Raw genomic sequence first — 13,677 nt, forward strand, 5'->3', positions numbered from 1 at the left:
CATTAAGGATTTAGGATTATCCCTTTGCTAAGCAGTTCAGAGAGTCTAATACCTGCAGCAGTGTTGTGGGTGTGATCCCTGGGAGGCCCATGGTTAGGCCAGGCTTCCTGTCCTTTGTAATGTGTCCACTCAGTTCCAGGTGTGTCCACATCACTGTTCGCCCAGGAACACAGTCCTTGTTCAAAGTTGCAACGCTCCATCACACCTTGTTGCTCTATATACATTTTTATTATAACATAAAAGGGGAGAAAAAGGAAGATAATGATTACAAATAAAAACTGGTACTCAGAAACATCATCCCCTGAAGACATAACAGATTTAAACAAAGCTGCGTTAAAGTTCTTTGAGCGTTGTGTGAACATATAATCATTTAAAAATCAGTGCTCCTATGGTAGCATGCTAGGTGCTCTTTTTATGTGCCAGACATGTTTGGTCCCACCTCCAAAGAATTACTAATTTAATGTTCATAATGTCATTTCAATTTCTTAACGAATGCCTGGTGTTTGTACTGTAGCACAAAGGGAGTAGCTATAGTGTGTGGGTACTATGTGAATATGAATTTATTTCTAACATATTTAACCATTCAACATTTGTGATATCCTACCACAGCTGTTTTCATCAGACCAGTCCCCGCAGTCATCGCTGAAGTCACATATGCGGCTGTGCTCCAAACACACTCTATTGTTGCACATGAACTTACTCTCTGGACAAAAGGGCTGGGGCTCTGAAAATAAAATAAAACAAAACAAAAGTAAATCAGCTTGAAAAAAAAAGGGGTTAGGTGAAAAAACACTTGTCCATGTAGCCCACCAGGCAGGGTGCAGTTGGTGAAATCTATGTCATCAATGGCAATGTGCCCAGGTTTGTTGAAGGTCCTGGAAGCTTCAAATAAGACGGTGAAGTCCTGAGGGATTCGACCGACCATTACCTCAGCGTGTTGCCAGAAATCTCCATTGTTACCAGACAGCCACCAAAGTGTGGTGGTCCTGGAGCCCTCCTTTAGCAGCACATTCAGCTCTTTAGTATCTGAAACAGAGTACAGAGTTAATATTTGCATTAAGAAACACACATGTTGACTCAGATATGATGGCAGTGTTTTATGGCTGCACACATGCATTTGCATATACAAAATATACCTTCTCCATAAATGTTGTAGTAGAAATGTAGTGTGCAGGAGACACTGGCCTGTTTCATGGTGGTACTTTGTAAGGCAGCAGGGCTCATCTGAGCCCCTTGGTCAGGCCCCACTCCTATGTACCAGCCTGGAAGAATCAAATATTAACTCTAGGAGACCTTATCTCAACACATAGTCAGCAGCAAAAGGTGAAGCAGTGGCAGATATAGCACTGACATGGGTGAAATGTTCTGAAGAGGTTTTATAAGTATTATTATTATTATTATTATTACAGGAACAAATGCAACTAAACATTGTCACACTCTGGCAACCAATGCAGTTCATATGGGGTGTCTAGCTGAAAGCTAATTTGCAGCCCCTGTCCCTGCTTACAGTTTTAAAAAAACAGGTTCAAACATCCAAGAGCATTAAGCTTACATGAGGAAAACAAAGCTTTAAACCAAGACAGACTGGCAATGTAACTGGGAACTGATGTTTTGTGGTTTTGGTTTTTGATGGAAAGGTACCATGAACCATTTGTTCCCTAATTTATGACCCATTTAGGCAGTAAGGTCAAGGAATCCAAGACCAAGCCAAAGCAAAACAAGGATGTGGAAACTGTAGAAAACACTACCCAGTGACTTGGTGGCTGTATTCAGTGGCTTTCAGACTAGAGGAAGGTTATGAATTTGACTCCCCAGACTCTGAGACAGTCAGTTCGTTCTGTTCCAAATTCAGATCACCTGACCCACTGTATATAAAGGAAGTATGAGAGGCATGAGTGTGTTGTCTTACCCAGTTCAGTCCCCAGTGTGTGGTCCACAAATGGTCCAATGCTTTCAGTAGCATTTCTTCCCCTCACCCACTGAAACTGGCCAACACTTATGTCCTCCCAGCCACATGTGCCATTTTCAAATGAACACCCCACAAACCCCAACTCTGTTTCGTTCACTGTGAGAAAAAGAAACTGGCTTCACATTTTACATTTCATTATTATTAGACATATAATAATAACAACATAATAAAAACACAAAAACAATATCAGTACCTTGACAAAGACCTGGTGTGAGACTGATGTCATCAATGGCAATAAATCCTCTATTGTTGGCCTCTGCCTCGATCAGCAGCTGAACATAGGGTTGTTGAGGAAGCAGTGAGTATCACTGATAAAATAGCACTTTTTTCTATTATCATAGTATTTTATTCTATTATTGCCACTACACCAGTTTCTGGGCACTGTACCTGGAAAGGACTGATTGGCTCTATAGCCTGAGAGAACCTGCTCCAGCCGTTTCCACTGCTGTGGCTGTGGAACATCAGACCCTCCTCCTCTGATGACTCTGAACGCATGTACACCCTCAATGTTCCAGAGTCACTGACAATTCAGACACAAATGTTATATTTTTGTCTAATATTTGATATGTGCAGACAGCTTCTGTTTAATTGAGCAAAAAATAGTTGTCCTCTTCACAAAACTGTTCTCCAAAAAGGGCTTATTGTGTATTTATCACTTTGCACAAACCATTACACTGAAAAAAAAATGGAAATTCTGAAAATTAGTTTTGCTTTAGTTGCTTCCCTTGTTTCATTCAGGCTACATTCACACAAAAACTGTGTATCATATTCTACATGGAACCTTTGTTGTTCCTGGGTTGAAACCATTTTTCTTCAGTTCAAAATATCTATCAGCAATTTTATTTATGTTGTAAAGAGGGAACTCTACCAGATTGTTCTTAGTCATGCACAGGGTGGGACAGGTGGCTCATGACATTTGTGCAAACTTCCTAAGGAGGTCAGTGAGGAAACTAAACAGGACAAAGTGCATCCTCTGCACTGTCGTGTTCTGTAGCATGTACAAAGGGTAGTGATGTTGTAATGGATTCTTGCTGACCTGCTATCCATATGGTACCAAAAGGTGAGACAGGAAGTGGTGTCTTTCAGCTGGATCCACTCTGACACTACCTGTGCAAGACTGCTGTGGTTGTGGTGTAGTGATAAGCTCAACAAGAACCAACCTACAGTACATGCCAGAAGAAAACACAAAATTAAAAAATATGTTTTTGCAGTCATTTACATTACTTGATTATTGGATTCTCACTGGTGATTAGTCATTTTTATTTTAACTATCAGCTGTGAATATTCTCTGTGCTGCTAATTTTGGCTGTTTGAATTGTTAAAACTCTGACATTTAATAAATTTATGGCGGAAAGAGGCTCAAGTCTGCTCCACTTGCATGTTCGTGGTTATCTTACTAACTGAGCTGTGTCTGAGGTCGTACCATCCGGGGTCTGAGTGGTGTGGTCTGTAGGTGGACCCTGGAAGCCCCCATTGGCCAGCACCCAGTCATGTCCATTTTCTTTGGGGATGTTGACCCAGCTGCACGATCCAGACTCAAAGTCACAGCTGCCTGGAGGACTGCAGGCCCCATCCCTCAAAGAAATATCATCTAATTTCACTGTAATGTTAGTGCCTGGCACATACTGTGCCTTAAACGCCACCTGGGGAAGAACATGAACTGCTTTAGTTGTCATCTTATAGGAATGAAAAATACAGTATGCAGTTTGGCCACAAGCTGTGAAAAAGATGGTTTGACTGGCAGAGAGCATAAAGGCATCATCGTAAAAAAAAAACCAGCTCACACGGAAATTTGCAGGGGAAGACACAGTGACCTCTGCCACCTCCCAGCCCGTAGATGGCGCTCCAGATCGTTGCCAGAGGGCTTCACCCAGCTCCCCGCTTCGCAGTACATGGACGGCAAGGCTGTTAGAGGAATCTGCAGGTAACCAGTACCTGAACAAACACAGTACATACACAAACACTAACATTAAAATCCACATCAAATGATAGCGTGCAAATGTCTGAGATGGCAGCACTAGACTCACCAGAAGCGTACACACATCTCTGTAGCTGAGTTGAGCTCTGGTGTGAGCAGCTGAGCTACTTCAGAGTTTGTTATCATCACAGTCATGTAGAAACCTACAAATGTTCAAATGCAGATATGCTTTTTGACCATTTTGCTCACTGTAGATTATGCTTGAGATATTTTTGTAATCATAATCACCTTTATTTGGCCAAGTATGTTACACACACAAGGAATTTGTTTCCGGTACAGAACTGAGGCAGGCATCTGCGGCGCCAACTCAACCAATGGCTCTAACCATCGGGGGCAACTTGGGGGATCAGTGTCTTGCCCAAGGACACTTCGACACGTGGACTGGAGGCGCAGAGATTCAAACCTCCAACCCTCTGGTTGGGAGACTCTACCCACTGAACCATGGTCACCCCCAAAATCATTTATGATATTTGCCTTTTCCCGCTTCACCTTAATAGTCTGTCAAAATCTCCAGTACATGTCGTATGAACTGAATACCAACAAAGGAATTTTAAAATCAGGGTGCTATGAAAATGTGACAAATGTGCAAAGAAGCCACACAATGAGCTCTGAAGCTGTACTTAAACACAATTAAATGCTAACGTGAGCATGCTAACATGCTCACAGTGACATGCCAACATAGTGATCTTTACTGGGCATTACTGTATCTTTATCAAGTTCATCACCTTTTAGTAGATTAGTGTGCTTGCATGCTAACATAAGCACTAAACACAAGTACAGATGGGGTTGTCATGTAATTATTGCAGGTACTGGATAAATTAAAATTTTGACCTCATGATGTCATGATGTAAAAAACAAATATCGGGGGATCACTAAGCTTAGTAGGATGGCAAAAGTGAATGGCTGTATAAAAAATCCATGGTAATCCATCTAATATTTGCTCTGCACCACCTGTGTTTTCTGCTCACCATTTTCGGTCCCATAGGTGTGATCCACATAATGTTTTGTTCCCCTCTGGCGACCCCACTGACCCCTATGACTGACATCATTTTCAAAGCCACACAAGCTGGAATCAAAGCCGCACACACCTAGAATGGTGAAAAAAGGGCAAAGCGGTAACAATCTCTGGTATGTTTTGTCATTCTGTGAACATCAGGCAGTATTTACGTACTCTGAATTATGCACTCTCCCTCTCTCACTGTAATGTCATCAATAGCAATGAATCCTCGGCTATTGGTGTTTCTATGGCCAGTGAACATCATCTGCGGAAGATGGAGGAATACAAACATCATTTAAGACAAAAGAGACAATGAAAAAATAAAATTAATACAACGTTTTTTAAAAGGTTTGTGCTTATGTATCTATAAAACATAAAAATAAAATACATGTTAACATTTGAGTTCAGCCAACATCAATTTGTGGTATATATTGCAAATCAACCCAGAAATGTTTGTGATAGTTAAAAAAAAGCAGTGTTGCCATTACATAATTTGTTTGTATAGTTTATTTTTCAACTGTAAAATGTCCGGATTAGTAACTACATCAAGTGGTACATAAAAACTAGAATTACTGCTTTGCGGTTGTCACTCAAATTAACGGAAATGGTACAGATGTGAGGTCACTGCCCTTGACCTTCAACCTCTGTAGTGGTTAATGAATGTGAGGGAATAAGGTACTTTTGAGATAGATGCATTTATATTGAGTAATTGTTGCAGCTGGGGCTGGATAAAGGGTGTGAATGTAAACAGTTGAGAAAAATAAACATACAACTGTTGACAGTTGTCTCCTGAGTGAAAGATGAGCATTGATTGGTTGTTTATGGGGGAGTACAGTAGAAGCTCTGCTATACCAACTGTGTTACTTTACTTTTGATTCAGTCTTGTATTCTACAGATGCAAATTCAGATCTTTTGAATTAAAAGATCTTAAACAAGATCCTGTCTCCTGCCACCTGAATTCCACCAAATATTCAACCACCAAACTCTATTCTGTTCATTCTTGAGTCCAAGTGGACATTTGTGCCAAATTTTATAAAATTCCCTCAAGGCATTTCTGAAATACTGAATTCACAAGAATCTGACAGACATATAGACAGACATACGGACAACCCAAAAACATAATACCTCCAGCTGCAGCTATCACCAGTGCAGAGCCATAACGGAATCTTTTATTTGTTTATGTTCTCTGTGTATATCAGTATCTGTATAGGCTTAAAAAGTGCTCGTGTTAAACCCTACCTGTATTGTGTTGTTCATGCTGATGGTTACTTGTGCATTCATCCACTCTGGATTCTGGGTCCCTTGGCGAGTCCACATTAACAGTTCAGAGGATTTCTACAACAAAGAAAGTCTTTGTACTGTTGCTCTAAAGTACAGACACAGGAAAACAATTCCTGTAATACAAGGTTTGCAGTAGTGCTATTTTAAATGCAAACACCTGCTAAACACATGATAAAACTAGGTGCATGTCTTTCTGTCTGCTTGTTTATGTAACTGTTGTATGTACTGTACCGTATGTTTCTGTGTTCTGTGAAAATACACCGAGAACAAATTTCCCCAGGTAACAGTAAACATATCTATACATACAATCTCAGGTACATACTGTTTTAACCAGCAGATCCAGGGCGGATACTGACGGTCCGAGCATATAATACCAGAATCCAACACAGTAATGTGCTGTAAGGCTGATGACAGGGACAGAGATGACTGCTCTCTGGCTCTCCTCAGTTCCTGATCCGTTCAGCAGTAAAAAGAAACCTTGACAGACAAAGAAAACAGAGAAGTGGCCAGCTTGTGATGCAAATTGTTGCATATGGATTTGGATCACTGTTCTTATGTCTGTTTTATCATTGACAAGGTGGTGTTTCAAAACAAACCAGCACATGATGTTTATGAATACATATGTTGGTTACAAAGACATCTGATGGTATTTATGGCCCCAGCTGTCACCCGTAGGCTTCTCTTCTACATTTATTCCTAGTTTTAAGATAAGCATCAATACTGGTATTATTTGATTAATATCACTGTTCAATACCTTGATTATTTCCAACAGTATGATCATACTGAGGTCCATCCCAGGGCTGGTCGACTTGATGTCCACTACTGAGCAGCCAGTTGAAATCATCACTGTCATCCTGGACCCAACTACATAGACCTGTTTTACAAGATATAATCTTAAATCTTAAAACACTGCATTTGTAATATAGATAATGGGAAAAACAAATAAAACATTCACATCGTAGTGTGCAAATACATCTGGCTTCAAGTAAAAGTCAAATATTCATGTGATATAGTATTAAGTAATTAATGGAGTTTGAATTAGGCAAGTGTAGCTAAAAAAATCCCAAAACCTCTATTTGCATATTCAGTTACTGAGACACTCAGGCTGACCTATATGAAGCATAAAATGTTGACCATAACACTAAATGCAGAATGATTAAGCATGAGCCTTTAGTTCTTTAGAAAAATATCTGTTAAACATCTTACAGTCAGGTGATTGATTATCCATCACTTCTACTGAAACAAATCTTAAGCAGCCTTAACAAGGCTCTTAATCTTATAATCTTAATCCGTGACTCGCAGTATTCATGCCAGCAATCGATGCTTTCCTAGTGTCACCTTGTTGAAAGGTGCAGTCCATGGCGGAGGCAGGAGCAGCGGTGGTCGTGGTGACAGGGTTTGGTGTAGTTGTTAGCATGATGTCATGACAGGACTTATCCCTGATGATGTGGACATCATCCAGGGCAAAGCTTGCATCTTTTGAGTCAGGACAACTGGCTTGTAAAATAATCTGTGACAAAGAACAGCATTTCATTTAGACTGACTTATTTATAGGCAGCATTTTCTGAGTAATATCAAATTATATGTTCCACCTGGTGAGGGCCTGATGAATTGTAATCCACCCTGTCTTGGATCCATGTGTCATTTAAGTATCCATTTGTATTCCACACAGACTTCAGTCCAGCAGTCTCATTCACATACACTGTCAGTGCAGCGAATGAGGGCCCTTAAAGCAGCATAAATAATAATAAATCACCAAAAGACTGAAACTTGCATTTATTGACAGGTTTGAAAATGGTTCTGTCTCTGGATGATGCCATGGGGTGTAAAGATGAGCAAAGTAATAGCGAAGTATTCCAAATACATTGATTTACAGTAAATTACCATGTCTGAATATGAACTACACACTGTAATATAGCTTTTGATGAAACAGCAGCAACAATGTAACCTACAAATGACCAAATTAAAGTGTTGTAGGAACATAAATAAAACTGTACTCACTATTTGCTAACCACCCTTTGGCGTAGTGCCAGAACTCCAAGCAAGCTCGGTCTACAGCTGCTATTGTTTCACTCTCCAGATGAGCAACAGCTTCTCTCCCAGACTCAGAGGACACGAAGAATGCAAAGTGGCCTACAGACACAAAAAACAACATAAAATATCAAGGAGAATAATTTTACAACAGTGTCCTTAATAATTTCGAACTGTCACTATGGCTGTTCAGTCCAGTTGACGTTTGAGCAGCATCATTAGTCAAAAGAAATACATTTGTTGCTAAAAAACTGTACCTTTACCCATTGATACATATATTGCCAGCCAGACTATAAATTCTAAATATTTAAAGCTTGACTGCCAAGAGCTGAGATAGTTAAAATTATCCAAGTGTCCTGGTTTCTTCTGTCTCAAACCGAGGATTCCAAGACTGTGAATTGCACAATGCCACACTCATTATGAAGTCTGTAGTTAAAGTATGTGCGGTGACTCACCTAAAGAAGTACCCGTGGAGTGATCCCTTTTTGGGATCAGTTTACCCTCACTGTCGCCTGAGAGCCAGTCCCAGTCCACCCCGGTCTCTGCTGGAGGATTGTTCACCCAACCACAAAAATCCATCTCAAAGTCACAAAAACCTGCAAAGATTGATACAGATACACATACAGCATCCAGCCATATACACATGCACACACATTCTTTACACAGCTTTTGTGTGTACTTCCTAGTCATCACTAACCTGGCGAGGGACAGGCACCATTAAGGACAGTGAGGTCATCGATGGAGATATCTCTCCTTGGTCCATCTCCAACCACTGCCTCAAAAATCACCTGTCACAATGGCAAATTGATTTTATCTTACAAGATGACAAGGGTTATTTCCATATACTGTACATGTAACTCCCTCTTTCACATGTATGCGTGAGGATACATTTATTCAGAAAACTCCACTTACATGATACGGGGTATTAGGGCTAGAAAGTGTCACTCGTCCGTGCCTCCAGTGCTTCCCCTGATCCCCACTTCTGCTCCATAGCTGGACAGGGTTTCTGTTATTGTCAGGAGTTTGAAGATAAACCTTGAGTTCACCCACTCCACTTCCTTCCATGTAGTACCAGAACATGAGGCACTCTCCATCAGGTGGGGTGGGCTCCATCAGTGCAGTCATTATTGTACCTCTTGACCCCACAGGGTGACTCCACAAGCGGGCACTCAGGTAGTAGCCTGCACATAAGGTGAAGTTATGCTGATTTTTATTTCCTGGGTTTCTGTAGGATTTACCAAATAAATTCAAGACACAAAAGGACTGAACAGTCTCCTGCAACACAATCCACTGTCACAACCATCCCAATTTTAGTTTATACATTTGTAAATTAAATTTAATACTTTTTACTACCTTCTAAGGTCTTTTTTGGAAAGTACACTGAATGCTTTTTCAGACTGTATGTGTTTAAGTTTGTGTATAAGTTGTTTCACATAGCATGGGATCACACAAATCTATAATGACTAATTACACAATTGTATTGCATTTTCATTTAAGACAATCATCCTCAAAAGATTCTGCAGGTAATCACAATCAAGATGCATCATCTATGTTGGAAATTTGCCTTTCACAAATACTGAAATCTTGGTGTTCAGTTATGAGACAACCTTCAGATGAATCAAAGCATTTTTAATAATAAAACAATACAGCAACCAGCTTCTATATAGGCAACTATGTATCTCATTGGTTTGCCCCCTTTGTCATCACATGTGATTAAAAATGACTGACTTTTAAAAATATAGGATGCCTTGCTCTATCCATTGAGACTGGTGTGGTGCCTGAAGTCACATTTGACAGACTGACCATCAAAACCTCATGTATAGTCAAATCTATCCTCAGCTTTCTGGGGAACATATTGCCAGCGTGAGACATACCAACAAAGTGTGATTTATTTAGCAAAAGAAACTAACAAAAACAGATCTGATGCTTTTAAAAATTCACTGTAAATTAGCCAGATGAGACAATATTTCAAGAAGTTGCAAACCTTGTGCTGTCCCCAGTGTGTGATCAGTGGCAGGGCCTGAAGAGTTGGCTGCCTGGGACGCCCCTGTGATCCGGCTCCAACTAAAGTCTGCAGACGATTGAGATAGAAGACCACACAGGGAGCCCTGGAAGGTGCATTCTCTCTCAGGCGGACAAGAGCCAGTCACAGCGCTGGACACTGTTATATCATCGATGGCTATGCTACCTTGATTCCCACCCACCACAGCTTCTATAATAAACTGAAGAACAGCAGAAGTGAACTGAAGTGGAAGTTTCAACAAAACATAAATGTTAACTTTATTATGGAAATAGTTTTACACTTCTGTATTAAAATGTCTCTTGAAGTCTATGGGAAAAAAGAGTTGTGTTTGGTATGAAAATCTGCTCCAAGATACATGTGCTTACATTTTGGCAGTCTAATAACTCTTTGAGTCAATACTCCTGTAAAAACATTACCTGAAATGATCTTGCCAAGGCAGAGAAATGCACACAGAAATGATGAAATAATAAATACCTGAATTGGTTTGTCACTGTTGAAGGTAAGATCAGCAAATCGCCATTTGTTTCCCTGGGTGCCACTTCTCATCCACATAACTGTCTCTGGTTCACCAGAATGCTTTGCAATAAACTTCAGTGAACCTGATTATGAAGAGATTATTCAAATACAACTTGTGCATTTGAGGAATACTGTACATGTACATTATAGAGAAAAGGCTGAGATAAAAAACTGTCTTATTAAACGTGGCTAGAATTCATAAGACTTATATGAATTTTAGAAAATGCTGGAAATGAGCTTTTTTTTATGTATAAATCTTAGTCTGATTCTCTCTAGAAGTGCAGCAGCGACAGTATGGACAGAGAGGCACATACCAATGCTGTTGCCAAATATGTGGTACCAGAAGCTCACACATATGACTTGACCTGCAGGTCGAGGGAAGCTGATGAGTCTGGCTGCTGATGAGATATCTAGGTTGTATGAAGGTGTTATGATCATGTAGTAGCCTGTTGAAGAAGAACACAAGACTCATCAGATATTTAATGTATTCAGAGTGTAATCAGCAAAAACCATCTGTCCAGTGACACAGAATTGGAAGAGTTTTAAGACCTTCATTATTTTTATTCATTTAGTGTATATGGTGCTTATGTACATGATGCATTTCACTAAAAAACTTGTACAACAAAATTTGAGATGACTGTCAATAAGATGGGTGGCACGGTTCTGCAGTGAATAGCACTTTTGTCTTATAGCAAGAAGGTTCTGGGTTTGAACCTGCCAGCCGATCAGACCTTTTCTGTGTGGTGTCTGCATATTCTCCTTATGCCTGAGTGGGTTTTCACCAGGTACTCTGGCTGCCTCCCACAGTCCAAAGACATGCAGGTTGAATGGTGGCTCTAAATTTCCCATACATGTCAATGTTAGTGTTTGTATGTGTCAGCCCTGACTGGCAACCTGTCTAGGGTGTATCCTGTCTCTTTCCCAATGTCAGCTGGGATTGGCCAGCCCCCCAGTGATACTCTACAGGATAAGTGGTAAAGATAATGGATAGATGTCAAGAAGATACTCACCATTCCTTGTTGGTTCTTTGTTAAACTTCCCATTACTCCTTTCCCACAAAATGCTGGCAGTGTAGTCATGGTACCATGAACAGGTGTCCTTTTCAAAATCACAGGAGAGCTGGTCTGATCCTATAGGGACATCTCCCTCTGCACAGTTCTCAAAGCTAATATCATCCAGCATGATGTCACTGGTTCCCAGAAATGAAGGGCTGAGTGAAAACAGCACCTGTATAAAGTGTTATATTCTACAATTACTTTGCTTTTCTTTAACCTCTAAAAAAGATGACAAGATGAGGGCATCAACTTTTTATTGAGAAGAAGGGCTGCAGGGACTACAGTTTAATACTAAAGTTTAGCATATCCCAAAACAGTCCATCCAGTTTCTGAGTACGACCTGGGCCAAATTTTCTGTGTCTGTTACGTGTGGCGATACAAAACTACAGACGAACATGTTACCCTACATTACAATTACATTATATTAATTTGGCAGATGCTTTTGTACAAACAAAAGTGCATTCCCATCCCATGTGAGCAAGAGATAGATATCATCCACAACTGGGAGTGTATCCCTTTAAAACACATAACTAAAAGCATGTTCAGTGCTAGAGTACAAGAACTTAGAGATGTTTTTGTTCCATTAAAGTAATCACAGTGGATGTGTTTCTAGATATCATCCACAACTGGGAGTATATCCCTTTAAAACACATAACTAAAAGTATGTTCAGTGCTAGAGTATAAGAACTTAGAGATGTTTTTGTTGCATTAAAGTAATCACAGTGGATGTGTTTTGCCTGTAGCAGAAGACGGGCAGTGACTGTGCTGTCCTGACCTCAGCGGGGATCTCATTCCACCACTGATCTATCAGGCAAAGTAAAATAAAACCCAAGGCTAAGGGGAACATAGGTGTTATAGAAGCACAGGAAATAAGGCAAAGATAAAATTTACAGGTACAATAACAATGAAGAAATAAAACAATTAAAGCTATATAAAGATACAAAATATACATAATAGTAAGTTATTAAAAGCTCTAACCTACCCTCTATCTCTTTTAGATTACTGTGTCTGTGTAAGGCCAAAGGTCAAATGGGACATTTTACTAACCTTGTATCCTGCTGGCTGATTACCAATGAAGGCTGTGGCATTCTCCCAGCCATCCGTCATACTTTTAGAAATATCCAGCAAGTCTTTCTCCATGGTGCCTCTGACCATTATGACTTTTAAGTGTGGTGGTAATGATGACTTATCATAAATATGGTACCAAAAGCTGAAACATACAAGCGGTCAAATCACAAAAACTGTGATTGCTAGAATATGGTATATGAAAAACTCAAGTCAGAGTCAATTACAAAAGTTGGTATGCATTGTTAGGAAACACCTAATACAGTATATGAAGCAAATGTCTTTAAAACCTGGATAGATTGTTGTTAGTACCTGATCTGGCATCCCAGAGCTGCTAGCTTGTCAATAGAATACTCCAATTTAGCTTTTGCAAAGAGGCCAACTTCCTGTTTACCATCTATATGCATGACGTGTCCTGTGTCCAACAAAAATCCATGTTAAGATCCTCTTCAAAGACTAGATTTGGTAATGTATTAAAACATTTCAGCATCCATGTTAAAATGACACTGCATTTGCTTCAAATTAATTATCAAAACAGTAAGAGCACAAAGAGAACATAGCAGGAGGGTAATGTTTACCCCAGGAGCTTCCTGTGGTGTGGTCCTCTCCTGGTAGCAAGGTGATGTTTGCCATCTGCCGTCTCCAGTGGTAGGAGCCATCACTGGTGTCTTTCCAACCACAGGTGTGATGTTCAAAGTCACATGAGCCTTAACATGCAGGGAAACATGTTTTATGTATGTTTTATAGTAACACACACACACA

At 40.1% G+C, this 13,677-nt stretch overlaps 1 protein-coding gene across 2 annotated transcripts in view; it reads right to left on the reverse strand.

The window, feature by feature from the left end:
- Positions 1-13,677, reverse strand: part of LOC109955315 (MAM and LDL-receptor class A domain-containing protein 1) — an 81,874-nt gene that overhangs the window by 12,698 nt on the left and 55,499 nt on the right. For both annotated transcript variants that reach the window (XM_020591349.1, XM_020591348.1), the window contains 29 exons: positions 13,494-13,622; positions 13,228-13,330; positions 12,898-13,060; positions 11,806-12,022; positions 11,110-11,241; positions 10,754-10,878; positions 10,241-10,478; positions 9,169-9,437; positions 8,954-9,044; positions 8,712-8,852; positions 8,227-8,358; positions 7,818-7,951; positions 7,564-7,735; positions 6,980-7,099; positions 6,548-6,702; positions 6,184-6,279; positions 5,119-5,209; positions 4,916-5,035; positions 3,997-4,090; positions 3,754-3,904; positions 3,393-3,612; positions 3,006-3,129; positions 2,357-2,489; positions 2,163-2,241; positions 1,910-2,065; positions 1,137-1,262; positions 811-1,026; positions 605-724; positions 53-214 (listed from right to left, as the gene is read on the reverse strand). In XM_020591349.1, the coding sequence (XP_020447005.1) occupies positions 53-214; positions 605-724; positions 811-1,026; positions 1,137-1,262; positions 1,910-2,065; positions 2,163-2,241; positions 2,357-2,489; positions 3,006-3,129; positions 3,393-3,612; positions 3,754-3,904; positions 3,997-4,090; positions 4,916-5,035; positions 5,119-5,209; positions 6,184-6,279; positions 6,548-6,702; positions 6,980-7,099; positions 7,564-7,735; positions 7,818-7,951; positions 8,227-8,358; positions 8,712-8,852; positions 8,954-9,044; positions 9,169-9,437; positions 10,241-10,478; positions 10,754-10,878; positions 11,110-11,241; positions 11,806-12,022; positions 12,898-13,060; positions 13,228-13,330; positions 13,494-13,548 (4,135 nt within the window). In that variant the 5' untranslated portion in view covers positions 13,549-13,622. The remainder of the gene's footprint in view (positions 1-52; positions 215-604; positions 725-810; positions 1,027-1,136; positions 1,263-1,909; positions 2,066-2,162; positions 2,242-2,356; positions 2,490-3,005; positions 3,130-3,392; positions 3,613-3,753; positions 3,905-3,996; positions 4,091-4,915; positions 5,036-5,118; positions 5,210-6,183; positions 6,280-6,547; positions 6,703-6,979; positions 7,100-7,563; positions 7,736-7,817; positions 7,952-8,226; positions 8,359-8,711; positions 8,853-8,953; positions 9,045-9,168; positions 9,438-10,240; positions 10,479-10,753; positions 10,879-11,109; positions 11,242-11,805; positions 12,023-12,897; positions 13,061-13,227; positions 13,331-13,493; positions 13,623-13,677) is intronic.

The sequence above is a fragment of the Monopterus albus genome, unplaced genomic scaffold (genome assembly GCF_001952655.1).
Source record: "Monopterus albus unplaced genomic scaffold, M_albus_1.0 scaffold14.1, whole genome shotgun sequence".
Taxonomy (NCBI): Eukaryota; Metazoa; Chordata; class Actinopteri; order Synbranchiformes; family Synbranchidae; genus Monopterus; species Monopterus albus.